At 41.2% G+C, this 24703-nt stretch overlaps 2 protein-coding genes across 4 annotated transcripts in view; both read right to left on the reverse strand.

Moving 5' to 3' along the window:
• Positions 1-24703, reverse strand: part of LOC121718035 (NACHT, LRR and PYD domains-containing protein 12-like) — a 1225568-nt gene that overhangs the window by 837135 nt on the left and 363730 nt on the right. The window lies entirely within an intron of this gene.
• LOC121718040 (NACHT, LRR and PYD domains-containing protein 3-like) overlaps positions 1-24703 on the reverse strand; it is a 26668-nt gene continuing 1965 nt past the window's right edge. The window contains exons 1-11 of one of the 3 annotated variants that reach the window (XM_042102829.1): positions 17686-17805; positions 11397-11685; positions 11155-11205; positions 8546-10751; positions 8091-8351; positions 6181-6354; positions 5775-5933; positions 5069-5236; positions 3682-3855; positions 3063-3109; positions 1-1337 (exon numbers count right to left, since the gene is read on the reverse strand). In XM_042102829.1, the coding sequence (XP_041958763.1) occupies positions 820-1337; positions 3063-3109; positions 3682-3855; positions 5069-5236; positions 5775-5933; positions 6181-6354; positions 8091-8351; positions 8546-10751; positions 11155-11205; positions 11397-11664 (4026 nt within the window). In that variant the 5' untranslated portion in view covers positions 11665-11685; positions 17686-17805 and the 3' untranslated portion in view covers positions 1-819. Of the gene's footprint in view, positions 1338-3062; positions 3110-3681; positions 3856-5068; positions 5237-5774; positions 5934-6180; positions 6355-8090; positions 8352-8545; positions 10752-11154; positions 11206-11396; positions 11686-17659; positions 17806-24703 lie in introns of those variants that run through there. The other 2 variants (XM_042102826.1, XM_042102827.1) reach the window with 2 other exon arrangements.

Consider the following 24703-nt stretch of genomic DNA (forward strand, 5'->3'; position numbering starts at 1 on the left):
CCTAGGCAAGGCAAGACAAGTTTATTTAGAGCATTCCAAACACAGAGGCATTTCAGTGTGCTTTACATAGGCAACCTATGCAAACGTAAAAATAATCAATCCCAGAGACATAGATTCTGCCTCCTCATGTAGGCTATAAGAACGTTTCCCTTGGGGATCCTCACAAGACATGGTTTGGGTAAAGTCGAAACTCTTTGCAGTGGTAGCATAGTGGCTAGGAGCTGGGCTTGCATGCAGTAGCCTGAAAAGTTGTAGGTTCATAGGTCTCCATCGTTGTGCCCTTGAGCAAGGCACTTAACATTGAGTTGCTCAATGGCCCTTGTAATACAAATGACATATGTAAGTCGCTTTGGACAAAAGTGAATGTAAAGCACATCACACATAAAACCAAACTCTAAGGAACATAAATCATTAAAAAAAACTCTTTAGTAAGGTGGGTGGTGGTAGCCTGAAAAGTTGTGGGTTCCAGGGCTTTCGTTTTGCCCTTGAACAAGACACAGAGTTTCTCCAGGGACAATGGTCCTTGTAATATAATTGACATATGTAGGTCACTTATACTAGTAGTAGCGTCTACTAAATGAACAGATGCAAATGTAATGTAAATGCAGTAAGACATGTCACACATAAGCACATCACACATAAAACCTAACCCTAAGGGTCATAAATCATTAAATCATAAAATACAAAATCAAGAAAAAAAATCACACAGTACATCACAGGGTGACAATTCTGACAGATGGATTCCAACCACTGCTGTTAGCTGTGAAGTCGTTAATATCCAATAATTCCGACCAGTTGTGTACAAGGATATAAATAAACTCACAGGGTAACAATCTTGACAGATGACCGCCAACTGTCATTTAGATAAAACTCAGGGTACAGAGGCTTAGAGAAGTCACTGTGGAAAGTGTGAAGGTGTCTAAGCCTATCAGAAGCTGCTAAATAGAAAGACAGCGTGCCGGCCGGCCAATCGAGACACACCCCTACACGTCTGGACTCTCCGTCGGCCATGGCGATCCTGAAGAAGCTGTTGTTGTGGCTCGCCTCGTAGTGAGCGGTACGGGAGTTGCAGTAGAGGCTCCAGGACTCCTTGTGGTACCTGGAGTCTTTCCCCTTGTACTTCACACCGATCACAACCTCCTCCCTCCACTCCACCTCCCAGTAGAAGCGCCCTCCTGTAAGGCCTTCACAGCAGCTCACCCCAAACCAGGTTCGACAATATGAGTACAATTTCTGCACGTCTGAAAAATCCATATATGCCCTCCGCTTGTCCTCAGACAAGAAAAAGCGAGTTGATTTATCCTGTGTGTTTGGGTCCAGGGTGAGGACATGAGCATCTACAAATAACAGAATATGTCAAACGTAAAAAAAGAGGTATCTAAACATGATAGGGAAGGTAACCCTTTGCTTTCTTATCAGCACCAGCATAACGCACAGTGTGATGTCAGTGAGAGATTCAAACATGAAACATTCACTAAATCATTCACTAAAACATTCACTTAAGCTAAAAATAAACATTTACAATCAAATGTACTGTTATTGTTCTCTCTCTCTTTATTTGATCACTTTTGATTGCCTATCAAACATCAACATCAGCACATTTGACACTGGCAAAATGCACCGAGCCTTTTAACTGATAATATGTTGGTGATGTCCTACTTCAAATGACCTAGAACTAGCAACTGGGGCCATGTACGGGTCCAGGTGCCCACAGAGACTAAGGTTCGGTCGTTCCCGGATCCCACTCCATCTCGCTCTCTCCCACTTACTTCCAGTCACACTTCACTGTCCTATCCAAATAAAGGCAAAAAGCCTCAAAGTATAACCCTTTTCACATAATGTCAAAAACACCTGTGGTATGTGCTTCCCTGATATCCACTAAAATGATCATGGTGGAACGGTGCATTCAAGACAACTCAAATTGTATACCTCTTTTAAAGGTAGGGTAATTAAGGGATAATGGACGACACAGCGTTTGGGTATCAGAAAAATAATGGACATTCAAGGTGGCAATGCAGCCGCAACGCGCAGGAGAGTGGCCGAGTGCATTATTCTTCTGATACCCGAACACCGTGGAGTCCATTGCCCTGCTTATACCATTATTGACACATTTGCATCGTGTTAATTTGCTGCTATAATTTTCCACCTTTTGACCGCTAAAACTGTCTTGTTTGTTGAACTGCTACTTTCCGCCACATATTGACAATTTCTGAACTTACAGGAGAAACTGCCGTAACTAGTACTAAATAGATGGTTGCCAAAGGCCAGTGGTTAGTTCGATCTCTCTCACTGTCAAGTGAGCACCATAGACTGTAAAAAATACAGTGATGAGCACACGCACATCCCAGAATTCTGTTGAGCCTTAAGTTTGTAAAATAACTTTTTTACCTAGCCTACTGCATTGCCAGGTCAGTCATATGTTACAATGTGGCTCTCTGTCAGATCGCTAATTCTGATGCTACGTGACAGTTGATTTAAACGTTGTAATGAGTTTGGTGAATAGTTTAGTAGTAATAGTTAGTTTACAAAATGTGGCCAAAAACTGGAACTAGACTAGGCCTATTTTTGTGCAACAAATAGGAAATTCAACCAAGCAGTGTTTTAAGCAATGCTAAGCGAGTTTTAACATGCAACACTTTTTATAACATTTAGCAAATATCTCCTCACGATCCGCAAACTCTCCATTGTCTGAGTAGCCTACACTGTGAAAAGATATCGGCCAATGAGTCCCATTGAGCTTACCCACCGATGTTTGTGCTTTGGATCTTCCTCATGGTATTAAATTAGCCAACTGATTTAGGCTCATTTTTAACTTAGCTTTAGTTAGATCTTGGACTTTGCACTTTGTTCGCCTTTCAAATCAGAATATTCTGTAACTTCCTGCAATGCTAAGGTCACTTCTAGAAGCCTCAAATGCAAACCAACATTACCCACATAAACAAGATGAAAATCACGGCTTCGGTCAGATGCAGACCTGTTCTATATTGTATTTATTGAATACAGCCTACAACCAACTAAAAAGATTGTCAAAGAAATGTTATAAGCACACTGGAAACACTTACATTTCCTCAGCATGGGCTTGATCCTGTGCAGACCACCATCTCTTGAACTGTAGGTAATCACACAGACACAGACACAGACACAGACACACACACACACACACACACACACACACGAAAAGAGAGAGAGAGCTCATAAATGTCAGAAAGGTCTGTCCAGCACTGAATACATTGCCCTAACACAAGGACATTTTCTGGGGGCAGCCGTGGCATACTGGTTAGCGCTTCAGACTTGTAACCGGAGGGTTGCCGGTTCGAACCCCGACCAATAGGAAGCGGCTGAAGTGCCGTTGAGCAAGGCACCTAACCCCTCACTGCTCCCCGAGCGCCGCTGTTGTTGCAGGCAGCTCACTGCGTCGGATTAGTGTGTGCTTCACCTCACTGTGTGCTGAGTGTGTTTCACTAATTCACGGATTGGGATAAATGCAGAGACCAAATTTCCCTCACAGGATCAAAAGAGTATATATACTTAGTGAAAACAATTTGATGCTTCAACCAATCACATAACAAAAACCTTGTCAAATAGTTGAGAGAGAAGGAGGGCTACACCATGCTGAACTAAGTCATCATTAGAGCTTGATCCAATAAGCCTGTACTAAAATATACTGAAATGTTTGCTTACTTCAGTGTTGCCAGTTTGTAGTTGGGATCCTCCAGTGCTTCTGAAAGAATTGCCACTCCAGACTCCCCTGGGTGGTTGTAGCTGAGGTCCAGCACTTGCAGGTGAGATGGATTTGCTTTGAGGGCAGAAGCCAGATATCTGCATCCTTCTTTAGTGATCAGACAGCCAGAGAGCCTAGCAACAAGGGAATAATGCATAATCGAATGTAAATGCAGATGTTCAAAGTCCATAGTAACCCTCTACTAATTTTAAGGTAAATTCAGTTTATGCACAGAAGGTCCTATAGTCAGCACATTTGCTTCCAGTGGAGCGTCAGGTGTGTTGTAGTGGCTATTTTTAGTGTACCCGTTTACACGGGTTGGGTGTTGCACCTAGCGAATGAGTACCCTGGAAATCCAGAGTTTACGCGAGCACAATTTGAATTTGCTCAGCGAGTCACTCGGGCGATGAGTAACGATGCTCATTACCTATGCCCTGGAGCCGAGCTGCACCAATCACAAACATTGGTCATAGTGTCACACATTTGCGTCGTAGTCCGGAATCAGCCAGTAAACATTGGTCATAGTGTTATTCATTACATTTAGCAGACACTTTTTGACCAAAGTGACTTACATATGTCAGCTATATTACAAGGGATCACATTGTCCCCGGAGCAACTTGGGGTTAAGTGCCTTGCTCAAGGGCACAACAGTGGAAGCCGGGAATTGAACCGACAACTTTCAGGCTACTGCACGCTAGCCCAGCTCCTTAACCACTACACTACCACCGCCCTACAGGCTACTGCACGCTAGCCCAGCTCCTTAACCGCTACACTACCACCGCCCTACAGGCTACTGCACGCTAGCCCAGCTCCTTAACCACTAACACTACCACCGCCCACACTGCGTGCACCACTATTCAACTGCTACATTTGCGTCGTAGTCCGGAATCAGCCAGTAAACATTGGTCATAGTGTTATCCAACTGCGTGCAGTGAGAGTTTCAAATGCATGCTTGGTGCCGCCCCTCGAGTTGGGCCATTTTTATTACTCTTAGCCAGACACTTAATCTTTTGGATTTGGGTCTGGATTTCTAGGCTAGTGAATGAGCATGTCGCGATGCTGAGTGATTTATGTGTGTGTCAAAGTTGAATAAAGACTTGCCTTGTTGGGCGTAAACAGGATATTCAGTGTCAGTGTCAAAGTGAACACGGAAGGAGCAGAATGTAACAGAAGATGCCGTAACGACAGTTGACCCTCTACGGGGTCAAATATATGAGCTGGCTAAAGGGCCTCCCGTGTATGAACTGAATTGTAAGTGTTGTGCCAAGCTGCTTTATGTGATAATTTAATCTGATTATGTTATAAAAATACAATTTGAAATTTGTTCAATGTTGTGTTTTTTTCTACCCTAAGGACTGCAGGATGCAGGTTGGCTTTGCCAGGCCAACACAGAGCAGCTTCACTCCTGAATCCCTGATGTTGTTGTCTCGCAGCTCTAACTCCTTCAGCCCAGAGGAACTCAGAGTGTTTCCCAGCACATCACAAGCACCGTCTGATAGACCACATTCCCTTAGTCTGAAAGAGGGAAAAAGACAACAGGGTCCAATGATTTAGGATACTGAAATATTGGTGGTTTACATTGTCGTCCATAACACTTAATCAATATTTAGACTGTTGTATTGCACTTTAATATATCATGCTGAATTATCATGCCTGAATTATCAACCAAAAACACATTAGCATTAGCACATTATTGTTATGAGACAAAATTATCATCCTTAATTATTGACACCTTAATTTTTAAAATAAATACGTTTTTGTTGTTTAAAATCTTTCGCAAGTTTTTTTTAAAGACAAAACAAATGCATAAGCATAAATATCAACACTAATACATATATAATCACTGTAAATAACACAGTAATAGGAATGAAAAGTGTTCATCTGTTAGTCTTCTGTGTTTAATTTATATTTGTAATATGAAAATGTTTACATTATCCAACCTATCCTGAATTTTACGCAACTGCATTTTAACATCGATCAGAATGTAAATGCATAAATATTGTGCATTGGAGAGCAATGGTCAAACATTCATGCACAGCAATATGAAACCCACCTCAATGTTTCCAGCTGAGTCGACGTTCTGGAAAAGATGCGTTTCACCCCCTCATTTCCCACTCCACTGCCACTCAGGTCTAGTTCTCTGAGGGTGGAGAACTGTAGAACAGAACCCAGCACCTCACAGGATACCTTAGTAATCGCACAGCCTCCCAACCTGCTCAGAGACAAGAAAACTTTACAGGAACAAAACGGAAAATTGGGCTCCTACAAATTTGAGCATGTAGAATGTTGGATGACTAAATAGACGGTCAGGGCTATCCAGATATGCAGATTATTTAGAGAGATGTTTTTAGATACATAACATACTACATAACAGTAAAAAAAACACAATATTATATAGAAAGACACAGGGAGATGTATAGAGACTTTTACCCATGTATCAATTACAGTGAATCATTTACCTCAGTGTGTAAAGTTTACAGTTCGGATTTGCAAGTCCAATCAGGATCTGTATGATTCCAGAATCTGTCAGGCTGTTATAGGAGAGATCCAGTAGGGTCAGTCTGGATTTCTCTGATTGAAGAGCTGTGAGTATAAACTCACTGCAGTCGTCTTCCAGATAACATCCGTTGAGTCTATGGGAAAATCACACATGCTCATTCTTTTTTTTTTTTTTTTTTTTTCATTCTGACAGGAGAATGAAAGGAACAATTACTACCTACCAGTGTTATAGTCAAGTCACTAAACCTTGAGTCTGAGTCGAGTCCAATCTAACTCAAATGACATTGACCTGTCGACTGAGCTATCTGGGAGGGTTTTTTTGTAAGTAAAATGCATCATTCATTCAGAACTGTGTTGCTGTTTATCCCTAGGAGGTAGGCCTACCTGTGGCAACTTGGTGTAAAGGTGCATCAAAGGGTCAAAATAGTAGCAGCCAAAGATTTTAAAGCATAGAGCATATCGTACCTCATTGCTAACAACAACAGTGACGTGTGAAATAGAGGATCTATGGTGGCACTTAATTAACACGATTAAAAAAACATTGGTGTAGGGCATGCATTCACACAGCCTTATCAATCAGAATATCTTTGTGCGCATGTACTTTCTGTGTTTCTTGCATATGCCCTTTTCATGTGGATCCTATGCACAGTTGCAAGTCCCAGGAAGGGAGCCAGCAAACAAAATGTAAGATTTGAGCATGTTTGTCCAGTGAGTCTATTGCCACGTAGGCTACAAAATGGAGCTTTAGTGAGTAGGTAGTAGGTAGTACTCATTCAGTAAACTGGTTTGTGAATAAAGGCTGTTTTATGCTTCTGCGTCAACTCCACGCAATGCCCATCCCCTTGTCTCGGTGTAGGCATGACCCTTTTGAATTTCTGTGTCTGCACCGCTCATCACCGGAACGGTAGTCAGAATGGCAAACTCCATAGACAGCCGTGCTAAAATATGAATCTTATTTGTTTGGCCTTTTCTTGCTTTGATTTTGTAAAAGTTATCGAGAAATAGACACAGTACATTCCAATGACCTAGTCATTGTAACCAGAAAATAAGTCTGAGGTAAATTGCAAGGTGTCTGCCAGCCAGTTTATGCTATATCGTGAAAGTTAACTTTCCCACAACTGCTCACAAAGTACTGATTGCTGTCGAAGTGCTGATTTCAAAACATTACCGACAAATAGAGACTTAACAAATGGATAACCCTGTCATTGTAACCAAAATATGTCTTGAGTTACGCAGAAGCATAAAACAGCTTTAAATGAAGTTGACTGAACTGACATGTACTGTGATTGTTTTAAATGGAAACTTCACTGAAGTTTACAATTTACGAGTCCTAATGCAGTCAATGCACAACTCAAAGTCCAAATCCAAGTCATTGGTGCTCAAGTCCGAGTCAGGTCACAAGTTCTTAAAATTAAGGTGCGAGTCCAAGTTCTGGGCCCAACTACTACAAGCCTACTACTACTACAATGTCTATTCTTCCAATTAGCTCAGTAGCACCTAGTTAGCTTTTTAAGGAGTCCAAGCAGAAAAGATGCTGGATCCCTATTGTGTTTGTAAGGATTATTCTTAAGGGTCCAAGCAGAGGAAATATGCCTATTGTTTTTGCAACAATAGACAATGTTTTCACCATCAGTGAATCATGTCCCAAATCAGGACATGATCTCACAGACCTAAAATCACTTATATCTGTCAATAGGGGGTGCTATAATAACCAAGTTTAGCTTGATGCTCACACCTCAAGATTTGTGGTGGGAAGCACACAACACACCTGCATTGTTCTTGTTGCATGGGACACAGATGCAGGACTATACCAGGCCTGTAACCCTTGCCCACTTGAGCATTCCTTTTGAGTTTGGAGAGTATGCCTCACCTCAGACAGCTGGGCTGGTGATGAGGTCCCAGCAATGCCGCCTTCAGCAGTATCGAACCCGTGTATTCCAGGTTGATGCAGCTGAGGTTCAGAGAGTCCAGGTTGCAGTGGGGACTGACTAGACCAGCACAGAGTGTCTCCAATGTCTGTGGAACCAGGAAGTTGTGGCTCAAGTCCAGCTCTCTGAGGAGGGAGTCAGAAGTCTGAAGCACTGAGGAGATTGTCTCAAAGCAATTTCGCGTGAGTTGACAATTGGCAAGTCTGCAGGGGGGAAAATATTTATTTATTCATTTATTTGTGCATTTAGGTGCCTAGAATCTGAGTACTGTATGACACGTCAGGCTAGGTGACACCCATATTTAATCTACAATTAAACACAAGAGGTAGTTTGTTCTGTAGCATATGCCGTACCGTGGGTGCTATGGTTGTTGTTGTAGTATCATTTTTATACTCACAGTGCTTTTCTGCAGCACCTAACCAGTGGAACCAGTCTTCTGCGACCTCCTGCAGAGGTCCTGTACTTCTTCAAGTCAAACTCATCCAAAACATTTTTGGACGTCAACATCATGTAGGCCAAGCCAGAACACTGAGCTGTAGTCAGTTTCTTCTCTGGAACATTCTTGGACATGATGTATGACTGGATCTCCCCGGTCACTGTGGTGTCGCCGACCTCAGTGAGACAGTTGAGCAGGTTAATGCATCTTTCAGGTGTAGGGCATTTCCTCTGGTCTTCCAATCTGAGCTTGTGTTTGATGTACTCTGTGGTTTTCCAGATATCCTCCTGAAAGATCCCAGTTGGTAAGCACAGGCATCTAAAGAGGCTGTAATTGGCCCCCAGTGAAAGCCCAAGGAGGAACTGTAGAAAGAGATCCAAATGCCCATTCTTGCTCTTCAACGACTTGTCCACAGCAACCCTGTGCCACTCATGTAGTGTGGAGAAGTCTTGGGGTGTGTACTGTTGTTGCATTTCATCCTGGATGTCTGACTTCTTCAACGGCTCATCCTCTGAATCACAGTCAGAGTCGTCTAGTACATAGGATTGGTACTGCTCACGGGTAAGTAGTGATTTTCCAGATTTCTCACAAGGTTGCATTGAATCTCGCAGCCAGTTTTTGTCAAAACTAGAGTTTTGAGAAGTGACACCTTTTTTTGCATTTAGTTGGGACACATCCACTTGCTCTCGGACAAATGAAAGGAACACATAGACAGCTGCGAGAAACTCCTGTATGCTCAGGTGTACGAAGCTGTACCACTGCCCTTCAAACATGGGATCTTCTTTTTTGAGAATCTCTGTGAAAAGTCCTGAGTGGACTGATATTTCCACAGTGTTCAATCCATATCTTTTCAGGTCTCTTTCAGAGAATATGAGTTTGCTCTTCTCTAAGTTTTCAAAGGCTAGTTTGCCAATCTGGAGCAGGATTTGGACATCGGATGAAGACAATTCCCTTGAGTCCCGCTCATCTTTGTCATAGTACTTCTGGTTCTTCACATTTGTTTGGATGAGCAGGAAACGAGTGTACATTCCTGTCAATGTGTATGAAAGGTTTCCTCCGATCGTATCACTTTGCATTCCTCCAAGAACCGTGGAGGCAATCCAACAGAACACTGGAATGTGGCACATGGTGTGAAGGCTCTTTGATGCTCTGAGGTGTGAGATGATTGTGTCAGCTTGCATCTCATCTGAAACCCTCTTTCTGAAGTATTCCTCCTTCTGTTGGTCATTAAAGCCGCGTATTTCCGTTACTCGATGAAGACAGTCAGACCGAATCCGGTGAACAGCAGCCGGGCGTGATGTTATCCAAATGTGGGCAGACGGAAGTAGATTACCTTTGAAGAGATTAATCAGCAACTTATCCAGCGATGATCTCTTTGCAACGTCTGCAACAATCCTGTTTCTCTGAAAGCTTAAAGGTAAATAACTTTCATCCAGACCATCAAATATGACAACTATTTTGGCTTCACCGTACTTCTTCATGTCTTTCATGTCTTTCAGCTCAGGGTGGAAGATCTCAAGCAGCTCATGAAGACTTAACTTGCTGTTTTGAAAACGATTCAGCTCACGGAAAGGAAGAACAAAAATGAAATCCACATCCTGATTGGCCTTCTCTTCTGCCCAATCTAAAATGAACTTCTGAACAGAGACCGTTTTTCCAATCCCTGCCACACCCTTTGTTAGCACAGTTCTGATGTGCACATCCTGACCAGGCAGAGGCTTGAAGATGTCATTGCAGTTGATAGCAGGTTCATGACAGGTTTGATGCCTGGATGCTGTGTTCAGCTGCCATACTTCATGCTCACTCAAGTTGTCTGTCGCTGAATGAAAAGGACTTTTAAAATTCTCACATTGTCTTCCTTTAGGAACCATCTGGTAATAGCTTTGATCTATAGGTGCTGTGTTCAGCATCCTCATGCTATTTTCATAGTAAATCACAAGACGACCATCTTCTCTGGAAAAGCCTGTTGGTCTCTTTCCATCAATCATCTGGAAATAGATATGCTCACCAATAACAACTTCCTTCTCTCCCTCTGTGATGTAGACCTCTGTGAACATCCGATTCAGCAGTGTTGGGTTTCCACGTTTGGCAAGGCCCTCAAATATATTCTCAAACTTCAACTTCAGGTTAGACTTTAGTTTGGAAGACACTTTATGCACACTGGCATCTAAACAACAAAAAAACAACCCAATGCATCTTCAGTTGAATCAGGTTGAGTCAGGTTATATTTCAAAATATGAGACTTATATACATATATACAATATAAATCACAACATTTTCTTTCTTTCTTTTCTTTTTCTAGATATGTTGATAATTATGTCATGAGGGATTGTGTTAAAAATAGTCATTTGTTGAGGGGTTGTTTTTTTTTTTTTTTTTTTCGAAATAAAGTTACATGAAATTAAAAGTTGGATAAGGTTATGCAAATTGCACAGGCTGGGCCGGGTTATGCAAATTCACCAATAACTGAATTTAACAAAAAAAAGCCCTTTTACTCATTTTCACCAACAGTGCCAATAATTGTGGAGGTAAGTTTGGTATGACTGTATGGAAATTAAAGCTTTCCATACCTCCTTTAACAGCCCCATGTCCTCTGTCGAAATCATCCTCTCTTGCATTTCCTGAAAAATAATCAGTCATTCAGAAATCAGGAAATTCTCTCTGACATCTCTGAACATCAAACACATTTTGAATTTTTTTTTTTGTCAGGCGTTTTGACAGCTTATTGGAAGCTTGAAGTGCACAATCCATCACCATCACACATGATGTGCACAATCCATTTCAATTGGTTGTACTAAGATATGTTACATACCTGTGTTATGCATGTGTGTCACCATATTAAATGTGACAGCTCCCTCAATATGACTGTGTGCAATCTGCGGCGCATTGACCACCCCATGCGTTTGAGCCGTAATGGTGGACTGCGATGCATTGACCACCCCACATGTTTGAGCCGTAATAGAGGTTTGAGGTGTGTCTGCAGATCCCTGTGGGTAGGGCAAGTTGATGGACCCTCTAGGATCCATAGTCCCTCCTTCTTCTCTGCTGGATGCCTTCTGATTGCTCGGGGGGGAATCCATTGCAGCAGCTTAGGCATGCTCCTGAAGAAAAAAAACATCAATATAGCAGGTGGTGGTCAATTTTTCGGGGCTTGACCCGTATTGGAGTGCTGACTATGCTACAATGGGAATTGGGCCTAAAGAAATAGTTCTTCAATCAGTAACATTATGGAACATTCTAAAACATTTAGTTCTGATCCTTGATTATGATTGGCTGAATCGCAATTTGAAATTTGGGAGAAATGTTGTCAAAAGTTGAGGGAATACTAGCCTGGGTTTTCCCATGCTGCCTTACGCGCGCGATTTTATTCACGCTGCTAGGCAGCCTGGATTCTATGGACTTCGTTTTCACCTCAACGAAGGAACCAATCACAGAACGGAGGGAGGGAGCAAGACGATGACGACACACCGAAGCCGTTATGAGCTGTGTACAGACGCATTTGATAGACATTCGTAGCGCCCAATAAACGGCTCTGGGCATTCGTAAACCACGTTTTAAATACGAGAAAATGAATGTCTAGTTCCCAGACCCCATCTCAATGAGATGAGGTCTGACGTTAGCCAGGCTAATGGAATACAACAAAACTGTTCATTTTACTCACTAGTGATTGTCAGTAGACGACTAGTTGTCGACTACTATTATGAACTAGTCGATTTTAATTAATTTGTTAATTAGTTGACGTTAAGAAAGACACAGAGGGTGGAGTTCTGATGAATACTTAAAACTGTATTTTTGTAATGCAGAAATAACATAACAATACGAAAATTCATAGGTTATCTATCCACATTGGTTAACTCATTGAGTGCCAAAAACGTAATATTACGTTTTTCCTTCCCATGCGTTGAGTGCCAAAAACGAAATATTACGTTTTTAGCTTTTTTTTTTTAATTACGAAACTAGACACTCTAACACACCTTATATGTGATTTTGGGAACTCTGTGATGAATGGAAATGAAATATATGACGTTCGAAAACTCATGAAAACGCACAATCTGGACATTTTATCTGGACATTTTATCATAACTCGGTTGCCGCTTTGGGTCGAATCAGTGACGCTTGCACGTCAGCTCAAAACCAGGCCATTTTCGTGGGTCTATCACTAGGTGGCAGTCTAGCCAGGTCTTGCTGATCACTTCCCGGAAAGTTTACAGGCAACACTTCATATTTCATGAAAGACGTTATATCTTTTCTTGATGAAAACTAGCCACTGTTAAGCTTGGGATTTCTTAGGAACAGAGGCGTGTAGAAATACACGGTTTGCACCCACTGAGAGCTTAAAGTCTCACCTTTTAATGTGTTCATAGCTATAACAGAGAATTTGCTGTGGCTGTACAAAAATCATCAACAATGGTATAGATTGCTGGCACTCTAGGACAAAGCTTCCGAAAACAGCTTGGCATTCAATGAGTTAATATAAAAACAGCAAAAAAAGCTAACCGCAGCCTAAAGTACAGGAAACACAAATTCACCTATTTTTCATTGTGTCTTTAGCTAAAGAATGAAATTGGAATCACCATTAAACACAGTGGCTACTTACAACAATTAAAACCATTACCATAATTTACCATTAGTAAACATTAGCCTATAGCGTACCTCCATTCCTCAACACTGTCTTATAACTTATAATAACTCTGCCATGTTTTTGGTTCACAATAAGAAAAAACAAGGGCATCGACCCAAAGTAGGCCCAAAGACTGTATATGGCAAGATAGTTTGTTGTAGTTCATGTCTATAGGCGCAAAATGGGGATCGACTCCTGTCTGCATAAAGAGGCATGTCATTGACATATTGATGAGCATACGTAGCAACTGGCCAACAGCAGCAGAATAAATAACAGGCGCACACCTGATATAAGGTTGATTTTCTCCAGACTGGAATGCTCAAAAATGCTAAAAAAGAACCTGAGATGGTCAGAAGGGTTTGAGGATCATAAAAACGTAGCTACAATTCACATTCCTAACTCTAATAGAACCAAGATCTTAGCATATGTGGTGAACACACACACACACACACACACACACTCACCTGTCTGTTTGTCTATCTGATCCTTTTTTTTAACCTATGGAAGGCCTTACAGACTTCAGCTGGTACTAGCTATGTAAAAGTCTATTAAACTTGATTTAACAGAGATCTCTGCACTTTGTGCTCTGAATGGGTGTAGACAAGAACTGGCAGAGCAGGCTAGGCCTACACTCAAGCACACTAATAGGCATGAATTGATAGTATATTGATATTGAAGTATTAACCCTTAAACAGGCAAGAGTAAAAAAAATAGTAGTAAATCATTTTATGTTACATTCTGTAATTTTATGTTAATTCCTCATTTGCACCTAAGGAAAACATTTCCACACTCATTTTTGAAATATTTTGGATATTTTGGATTTCATGAGTTGTATCTCCTGGGATACGTTGCCCTATTAAGGTATAAAAATAATCAAATTGGTTAACTTTTCCATTTCTCATTTGATACATCTAACTGATAAAAACTTGCTTTCCTTCATCATTTGTCATAAATACTATTTTTTAAATGGATTTCATATTATTTTTTATCAAATTCTACTATATATTATGGAGATGACATCTCATCGGATGCTCTGAATTTACAGGCTTTTTGCCGTTGACAGGTGCTTAAACTTTTTCACAGAAGTACACATAAAGTTATTAAATGAGATAACTTGGCAATTTGTCAGTATTTGTGTAAATTCATTTGGCTTTTCTTTTTGATTTACCAAAATGGAAGCAAAATATAGCCTGTACATACTCAAACAGTGTTATGCTATGTGTATAACAAGGGAACTTTGCAGGGAGCCATTCATACCAAGACCTTAACAGTCACAGCCCACTCAGGTTCTGGAAGTAATCTAATTCACATTCTCCTTTGAGAACTGGATTATAAGTCATAAAAAAATGTAACCATCCAATGTAGACTTAAAACCCATTTTATACAGTCTAAGGTTAAAATCAGCTATGGCATGATCAAGCGATTATATATACTCATATAGAACCTCACAGGTCTATGTGTGGCCATCCAGTGAAAACTGTTTTGCTTACCTTGAAGTGGAAATGGCTTAATGTAAACTGTGGAGTAAGTCATCTTGTGTTACAGTCAAAAAAGTGTGTTAAACTATCATTACATGAGAAAAAATGCACAAAAATTAATGTTATCATTCACATCATACAAATGCCAAGGCATTTCACTGGCGTTATGGATGTCACAAAAAGTCAATTTTCCGTGGAATTGCCCATCAATTATCAGCCTAAAAATGTTTTATAATGTTGTATTGTTTATGTGGTCCACTTTTGCACACTACCTTGTAGAATATCTTTGCTTTTTGGCACCATGCCCTATGCTACAATACCAGCAATGTGAGGTTTAGGTATGAGCTACACCAGGCGCATAACTGAAGCGCTCTGTTTGCGTAAAAAATAGACAAGTCTTTAAAGGTGCCATGTGTAATGTCTGTCAAAAAATCAATTCATACTCCACATTCTATAAAAGATGGGGCATTATACCTCCAGAAAGTGAGTTGGTCTACCCCAGAGTAACAACCGAGACACGTGTATTGCAGTTTGGCTGGCGGTTATGTTGCCCGCATACCGCCTCCCATGGCCGAAACTGGTATTATGACACCTGTCGGGCTGTGGCTAGTAATTTAGCATGCTAATTCAGGTTGATATCTCTGCAGCACTATACCTTGTCATTTTTTCAATGACATCATCGCCCTTATTTCTTCTCATTCTTTTGATGCGTGTAGCTTATTTTTTGGATATTTTTACTTCAATTCTTACACATGGCACCTTTAAAAATGGATTTTACGCGTCGCGAACGGAACGCTTCAGTTACGCGCCTGGTGTAGCTCAGCCCTAAGTAAGAATGTGAGGAGGCTGCTAACTGTAAAGAGAAAAGGCATATCGAAACTATCAGCTTTTGACGCAAATTGTTCGGTCTGTTTGCTTCGTTGACAGCGCGGTCTTTGCGATTTCAAAAAAACACATTAGTTTTTAATCTGCCAAATTGAAGAGCTGGTGTCTGTTATTGTTAATGCAAAGATAGGCTGATTCATGACTGATTCATTGTCTGCGAGGTCCATGCCAGGCGGCCCACAGAAATATTGTTTCATTTTGCGAGTGAGATATCCATGGCTGGCATCTCCCTGCAACGTGTTTGCTCAGTTTGAGTCACTGTTTTAGGCTATTCTACATACTTGTACAAATTTACAGATAGATATGACTGTGATAAACGAACTAGATCCCAGGGCTGTAGTCAAGACCACCTTTGTCGAGTCCAAGACAAGTCCAAGACCAGGACTAGTCGAGACCAAGTCAAGACCGAGTCCAAAGAGGTTCGAGTCCAAGACAAGACCGAGTCCAAAAAGGTTAGAGTCCGAGTCAAGACCGAGTCCAGGATAGGAAAAAAAGTCTTGTGCATGACAGTATCAAGACAATCATTTTGGGTTATTATTATTATTATTATCTAAAAGCAAAAACAGTGTGAACACACCCAGGATTTGTAAGTGTAGCTATTCCCCTTCTCCAATATTATTATAGGGCTGTCAAACGATTCAAAATATATATTTTGAAATGAATTAATCTCGATTAACCGCAATTAAAAAGTTCCTAAAGACTAAAGCTTCAACATAAATCACAAAATTAATGAGTAACCACAAAGGTAAAAGTAAAACACTTTTATATTATTTAAATGATAATACTGACACAGTAATTGTGTTTTAAAGTATTAATTTCTTAAGAAATACTACACATATGATGCTGTTTAACTCATTTGTAAATGGTGCACTGTTACTTTAAGCCCATTGTGGCCACGTTCTCATAATGATCTTTTTTTTACCAGCTCCATTGAAATATAGCCTATAGCTAGTCCACAAGCTCTAATATTGTTTGTACCACATGTATTGTACAATATTAACAATGATAAGCATGATATTAAGTTGGTATGAACAGTTTTCATTCCTTTGGAAATAGAAGCATGTAATGACATGATGCTAGCTAGACATTTTCTGTTTGCAATTAAAAGTGAATGATGAGCCTGAGCCAGTCACCTAGCTATCTGAATGGAATGTGTTTCAATCGGCATAATATGTGCTTCATGTAAACAAATTATTGAAGACTTCAAGACTCACCAGTTCCATTACACAAAGGCAAAGACAACTCTTCATATTTTTGTCCATTTTTCAAATCACAGTGAGTGCAGCCTACATACATGTTTATAACTGGTCAGTAGTGGAAATCGGATAAATCCGTAATCTCCTCTAACCTCGTCTTTGTTGCCTTCCTTTTATAAGTTTCTTATATTAAAAAGGAGATATCAATTATCATCAACAACGACAAGCCAGCTGGAGCCTGCCAATCGTTTTCTCTCCTCGTGTGCGTTCAGACGCGCTCTTAATTAAATGGAGTAGCATACGTTCAAGTTGGATCTTAATGGAGAGGAGCCGAAAAGTATCATCTTTATGTAACTGTTGCAGTTGGTGCATTTTGACATTGTAAACGTTATCTAAGAAGAGTGAAAAGCAGTTTGCAGTAAAGCTACTATTTGGCTAAATGTTGGTTCCTCTTTATCTTTAGCTAACTCCACAGACAGTAAAATAAACTCTCAGGCTTGCGGTTTTAGGTTTTGCGGCTTCCGTTACGTGACATCAGCCCCCCACAAAGGTAAACACTATTAAGTTAATATTTTGTAACGCATTATGTATTTCAAAATGAATCGCGGCGATTAACACGTTAATTTTGATGGCCCTAAAGACACCTGGACTCGGTCGAGACCAAAAGCCATATTTGGCAAGACCAGTGGCCGAGACCGAGACAAGACCAAGTCCAAATACTAGCGAGTCCGAGACAAGTCCGAGACCATAGAAAAACGGTCTCGAGTCCGGACTCGAGTCCAAGACCGGACTCGAGTACTACAGCCCTGCTAGATCCTAATAGAAAGCTGCTAGCTTTCCTGGCTGAATGGTATTTAGCTATTACACGACATAAATCGTGACTATCGCGACCCACCCGTGGTAACAAATGGCTTAGAACACCTTTAAGGAACTGCAACCAGTTCAGAAACCGGAAGTTTTCCGAGAGTGGCAGTTCTCCCCTTATTAGACATTTTCTGGTACCCCTCCGGCTGACATGTTGATGTGATATCTTCTTCTTCTTCTTTCGGTTTAATGGCGGGTTACACCTACAGGCACATACCGCCACCTGCAGATCAACATATTGCCACTGCATGTTATGGCGTCTCAGCAATAATAAATCAATAAAAGCAGAAAGGAGAGGAAAAAAGAACATATACATATACACACACATACACATACATACTCCCACACATAAAGAAAATAAGAATAAAATAAAGAAAGGAAATAATAATCAGAAGAGATATTCATATTATTGCATATAGCCCTGCACTCTTGAGGAACCTGATCAGTTCTGCTGGCCTTACTCCAGATCCCAGAACTGCAGCTAGATTAAAGCCTGAGCATCCAGCTCTTTGTAATTGATCTTTCCACTGCTCCCTGTGACTCTGGTACCTAGGACAAACAAGCAATACATGTTGCACTGTCTCCTCTTGGTCTGGACACCACAAGCAGTATCCTGTCTCTGCTCTACCAACCCTACACTGGGTGCTGTTCAGCAGTGCATGCCCAATTCTGAGCCTGGCAATGACGACTGCATCCTTCCTCATCCCTCCTGCATCCTCCCACTTTAGCTTCTCTCCTAACCTCTCTGTGGATGTTATACATGTGCCTGCCTTTGGGACTTGTGCTCCACAGGGTCTGCCACTGCTTTGTCAGGGCCCTCCTAATAGAACCTCCCCCCTCCCAAGCTTAATATTGACCTGTGGATCTGGTCTCTCTAGGGCCTTTTTGGCTAGTCCATCCACCTTTTCATTGCCTCATATCCCCACATAGGACTGTATGCTACCCAACACTGCTGCAGAGTCAGTGCAAATTAGCACCTTGTCTTGTCCTGTCTCTTCAATTCACTCTAGCGCTTTTATGATGGCAATGATCTCAGTCTCTCTCATCCCCTTTACCACCATGGCAGCTGCAGTTTTCCCAGATACAGGATCCTTTGATCCACCTGTATAAACCTGGACATGTCTTGCATATGTGTTCAAAATATGATCCAGTGCAAACCCAGCCACATACTGTTTCTCTTGTTCTTCCTGTGCATACTCCTAAATGTTCATGTCCACTAAAGGTAGGGGGAATAACCAAGGTGGCACTGGTGATATAGCTACTGTGGGGCTAACCATTCCCTCTCAATCCCACTTCCTGTACCCATTCCCTCACCCTCCACCCAAATCCCCTGCCTTTCTTGGCCTCATACTCCCAGCATGGCTCTATCACCTTTTTAGCAGGATTCCCTTGATTGTGGCCTTCCAAATTAGGCCAGTAAGCTAAGGACAGGCTTGTGAACTTGGCTGAGTATCCTAAACTAATATTTTGTTGCAAAACCACGGTTTCTGATAACTGCTTCACATCTGTGGTGCATGGAGTCAACCAACTTCTGGCATCGTTCAACAGGTATTGCAGCCCAGGTTAATTGTACTGTATTCCACAATTCCTCTTTGTTTCTTGGTTTTGCCTCATGCACTGCACTTTTTATGTCAGCCCACAAGTTTTCTATGGGATTAAGGTCTGGGGGATTGTGCTGGCCACTCCATCAGTTGAATCCTGTTCATATGGAACCATGCTTTTGCTCGCTTGCTGGTGTGTTTCGGGTCATTATCTTGTTGAAAGGTCCACCTCAAAGGCATTTCCTCTTCAGCATGACCTCTTTCAGTATGTCAGACGCCCTGCAAACACCGAATTCAAGCCACAGTACTCAGTGAAGACAATTAAGCATGGTGGTGCAAGCATCATGATATGGGGATGTTTCTCCTACTACGGTGTTAGTCCTATTTACCGCATATCAGGGACTGAGTAGCAAACATATCCAATCATTACCTGTTTTAGCTGCAGTTCACTACAATGCAGCAAGATCATTGTGCTTGGAACCTTTTTCCCTTCCTTGGTAGTGTGAAACCGAGTTGCCTTCACTAGTGTCCCTCCCTCCATACAAGTTCTCATTACATCTTCAGAAATATTCATGGGGACACAAGAAATGACTCCTATTATTCCATCTCTTACCCCCACCTCCACACATTCCACATCCTCTTTCCGTAGTTTACTTAAGCGTAAGGCCTTCTGTTTTTGCTGGCTAGACTTGCAAAACACTATGACCTTGTTGTGTAATATACCTCGCTGATGCCACCTCTCCAACAGCATCTCTAATCAATTTAGTTAAACGCATTGGATTGGAAATGTCATGTTTAGAGATATCCACATTGAATTTCATCAGCACTTTGAACTCGTCTTCCTTAATTCTTCTACCTTTACTAGCTGGGCTTTCGCCACCACCACCACCACCACCACCCCCACCACCACCACAACCTACCACCACTACCACCACAACCTACCACCACCACCACCACCCACCACCACCACCACTTCCCCTTATTTTTCTTGTCCCTGCGCGCCCACTTGGACCCTGAGATTCCTCCTCCATATCACTCTCAATATTTCCTGTAGAGCCTGGCATATTGCTAACAAATGAAAGAAAAGCAAAAGTGCTGGCCAGCCGACGGCCGTCGGACCGACACCCTCGCTCTACCAAAACAAACAAATAGATAGATAGATAGATACTTTACTGATCCCTGGGGAAATTCAAGGTCACAGTAGCATACAGACAACACACACACACATTCACTAACAGCAGAAAGTAATTCAAAGTATATAATATAAAAAACACAACTAAGCAATAAGGACAGTAGAAGATAAATATATACTAAATACTAAATATACTAAAATACAAATTATACTAAATAACCCTTAATCTAAATCAATTATAAAAAACAGTATCCACATAGTGGGTGATTAATCAATCAAGACGCACTTGCAATGACTGAGGCAGGGACTGAGCCTGTGATTCTCTGTGCATAAGGTAAGGTGAGGTAAGGTGCTCTGTGTGAGTGAGTGTCATGGTGATGGTGCAAATGAGTAAGTCAAACAGTGCAACAGTGCAAGAATAAAGTCTATATATCTATATCTATCTATATATATATATATATATATATATATATATATATATATATATATATATATATATATATATATATATATATATATTAAGGAAGGTATAAGTGTGGTCACAGTTCAGCTGTGGCTGAATATAAATAGCTTCCAAAGCAAACGAAAAGCGCTCACTGACACAAACTTACCACTCCAGCTGAGACTACTCTGATGTGATATCTGATCTAAGTGGGCATGGTGTACATAAGGTACGAGAGGGAATGACTGATGATAGTGTCGTGATCCAGTCATGACCACGCTATTCTCAGCCTGCGCTCCAGCTGGGTAATCATCTTTATTTTTTTAAATAATTTATATATTTTATATTCAAACTGACAACATGACGTGAATAACACTCAAGTCATCGTGTCTCAAGTCAAGTCAAGTCCCAAGTCTTTAACTTCCAAGTCCGAGTCAAGTCTCAAGTATTTTATTCCCAATCCGTGAATTAGGCCTAGTGAAACAAACTCAGCACACAGTGAACACACAGTGAGGTGAAGCACACACTAATCCCGGCGCAGTGAGCTGCCTGCTACAGCGGCGCTCGGGGAGCAGTGAGGGGTTAGGTGCCTTGCTGAAGGCCACTTCAGCCGTTCCTACTGGTCGGGGTTCGAACTGGCAACCCTCCGGTTACATGTCCGAAGCGCTCACCAGTAGGCCACGGCTGAAAATACATTTGGGCCCACCAGGTAGGGGGTCGAGTTTTCCCATGTTATCCTATGGAGACTGACGGCCGGTGGGTCGTTAAGCCTACTTATTTGGATGTGCAGTGGCCTAACCCACGTAAAAACCTAGTGAACATTTTCTAGAATATAAACATATAATAAACAATAATAATAATAATAATAATAATAGCTTTATTGTCCACAAAAAGTGGAAATTTGTCTTTGACTCCACAGGTGGGATTCTAAAACATAGACACAATAAATAGACCATAAATACAACAACAAATAACACAATCACCCTTAACTCATTGAATGCCAAGCTGGAGCTTTGTCCTAGAGTGCCAGCAATCTAGACCATTGTTGATGATTTTTGTTCAGCCACAGCATATTCTGTGTTATAGCTATGAACACATACAATAGCTCGATTAAAAGGTGAGACTTTAAGCTCTCGGTGGGTGCAAACCGTGTATTTCTACACGCCTCTGTTCCTGAGAAATCCCAAGCTAAACAGTGGCTAGTTTTCATCAAAATCGCTGTTTTTTTTCTAGAAATGGAGATATAACGTCTTTCATGAAATATGAAGTGTTGCCTGTTACTTACTTGTGTAAACTTTCCGGGAAGTGATCAGCGAGACCTGGCGAGACTGCCACCTATTGATAGACCCACGAAAATGGCCTGGTTTTGACCTGACGTGCATCCGTCACTGATTCGACCCAAAGCAGCAACCGAGTTATGATAAAATGTCCAGATAAAATGTCCAGATTGTGCGTTTTCATGAGTTTCACGATCGTCATATATTTCATTTTCAATCACAGAATTCCCCAAATCACATATAAGGTGTGTTAGAGTGTCTAGTTTCGTAATTTAAAAAAATAGCTAAAAACGTAATATTACGTTTTTGGCACTCAATGAGTTAAAAACTAGTAAGGGATAATGTATAGAACGCCGGTCATTATTGGGAAAATAAGTCCCGACAGGGCGAAACGGACCCCGACGCGCATGCAATAATACAACGACAACGTCTACAATGACCTAGGCTATTCATTTGGACAACTTGATACAGCCCTATACAGGTAAAAGTTACCTTTAGTTTTGTTCTAACGTAACGTGAAGTCTAACGTTCTGACAAGCACACCAATTGCCTACCTTGTTCTTGTCCATCTGGAATAACTCCTCTAGCTTTGCTGCCTCCATCCTTTCTGTTTTCGTTGTTTAAACGTGTGATATCCATGATGAGTATTGAATTAGTGAATTAGCTCACTATTGTGTGCTGATAACCATATATAGATAGCCGAGTAAAAGAAAACAACAAGTAGCCTATTGCGTGTCTGCGTGCATATTCTCTCTCCTGCTCAAACAAAATGTGTTCACTAACTTTACGTAATAGAAAATGGTAAATAGCCTGATGGCATGCAGCTAATGGGATACTGTGCATAGTTGGGAAGGTACAGTATGGTAGGCCAATTTGGTGTGAATACACACACACACACAAGGGACATTTTCTCTCGCTGTTGAGTAGCCTGATGGTACGCACAGTGCGTACCGACGTACACCTGCAGGCGCGCCTGCTTGTACCGCCCTGAAGGGACTTATTTTCCCAATAATGACTGGCGTTCTATACATTATCCCGCTTACACGGCTACTTGCCAAAAAAAATAATTACTCCCCACAATATGACTTTAGCCTACATAGCCTAGCCTATTTGATACCGTTCATCGTGGCATTTGCTGAGAAACAAATAGTTCGCTGAACACACGCTGAACTTGAATCAAACATTCTTTAGAACACAGCTGATCAACCGTCTGCTTTCACTTTTGAATGAAGTTCCAGTCCTTGCTTAGTGATATGAAAGACGTACAGTACTATCAGAAGCACAAAACCCGTTGACATTGACAGCGGTAATTATATGTAAAAAATATTATATGAAAATATTTTACAGTAGAACTTTGGGAAATCCCATTCAAGCCAATGGAGCATTCTACTTGCCTTTGAAGAGCAGTGTAATAACAATAAATAACATTTTCACAACACACTGATATCAAGAGGACGAATATGGATATCTTGCATGGACTATTTCTGAATTGAGTAGTGATTGCACTTGGTATGAATGACTTTTTGTAAATGTTTTTGGTTGCTATAGGCATAATTGCTGTCTAACTAAACTACCGGTCTTGTTGACTCTCTCTGACAGGAGAAAACGTTAACGTAACCGGAAGTCGAGCGGCCTACCTCGACCACCCGGAAATATTGAACGTTCTATTCACGCAACAAGGGTGTTGCAGCTGTATACCTCCTTCCTGATGACAATTTCCTGAATTGTGTAAACAAAGGATGCACTGGGTCAGACACAATATGCTGGGCCTTCCGTCTCATGTGTGTTGTATGTCTGCCAATTGTCTCTGCCCTTTACCAACAATTTCACTGCCCATCTTAACAATTTTCGATTATTTTTTTTGTTCTTAACCCCCAGGTTTCCAAACCAAGTATACATATCAAATGTCAGCACACTCTCAATCAGACTCCTATACACAGTCTCTAAAATGTGTATCTGATTTTTAAAAATGTGCTCAGTGTTTTTAGTAAAACTTAGGGTGGAGTCAAAGAATGTTCCTAAATATTTGAACTCCTCTACCTCCTCTACACGTTGGTCATTAATTACAACAGGTATAAGGTCATGGCAGGAATTCTTTAGTTCAAATGAAAAAAGCACTGCCATGGTACCAGTTAAGCTCCTCAATACAGTTAAAATATGTGGATTGGTTGGCTGTAGGCCTATTCCCTGCCTGCATTAAACCAACCACAACCATATCATCACCAGCATACTCATACAAGTGACAGGTAGAGTTCATAGTAGGCCTATGCATTTCACTGGTGTTCAAGAAACCAAGACAGGTGAAAGAACGCAGCCTTGAGGCGCCCCAGTAGCCTATAGGCTACTATCTCCGAAGTAGATTGGGGCCCAAATAGAACGTTCAAGCATTGTTTTTGTTTACCTTGTTGAAAGGGTCTATAGGCTACTATCTCAGAAGTAATGCCTATGAATTTATGAATAATCCTACATTTCTTCGTTGCTGTGCCTTTACTTTATGAAATCTTGACAGATATTTAACCGTTTTAGAAAAGCAATAAGACTCGACTCCGTTTACACTGAATTTAGAACAGCTATAGCCTGTAGCCGTGCCTCTCAACGCCCCTTAGCTGTTCGAGTAAGCTACGGCCTTTCGGGGCTTATTGCTTTATTTTGTAAACTGTTGTCTACTATAACTGTACCAAGT

The sequence above is a fragment of the Alosa sapidissima genome, chromosome 9 (genome assembly GCF_018492685.1).
Source record: "Alosa sapidissima isolate fAloSap1 chromosome 9, fAloSap1.pri, whole genome shotgun sequence".
NCBI classification, from domain to species: Eukaryota; Metazoa; Chordata; class Actinopteri; order Clupeiformes; family Clupeidae; genus Alosa; species Alosa sapidissima.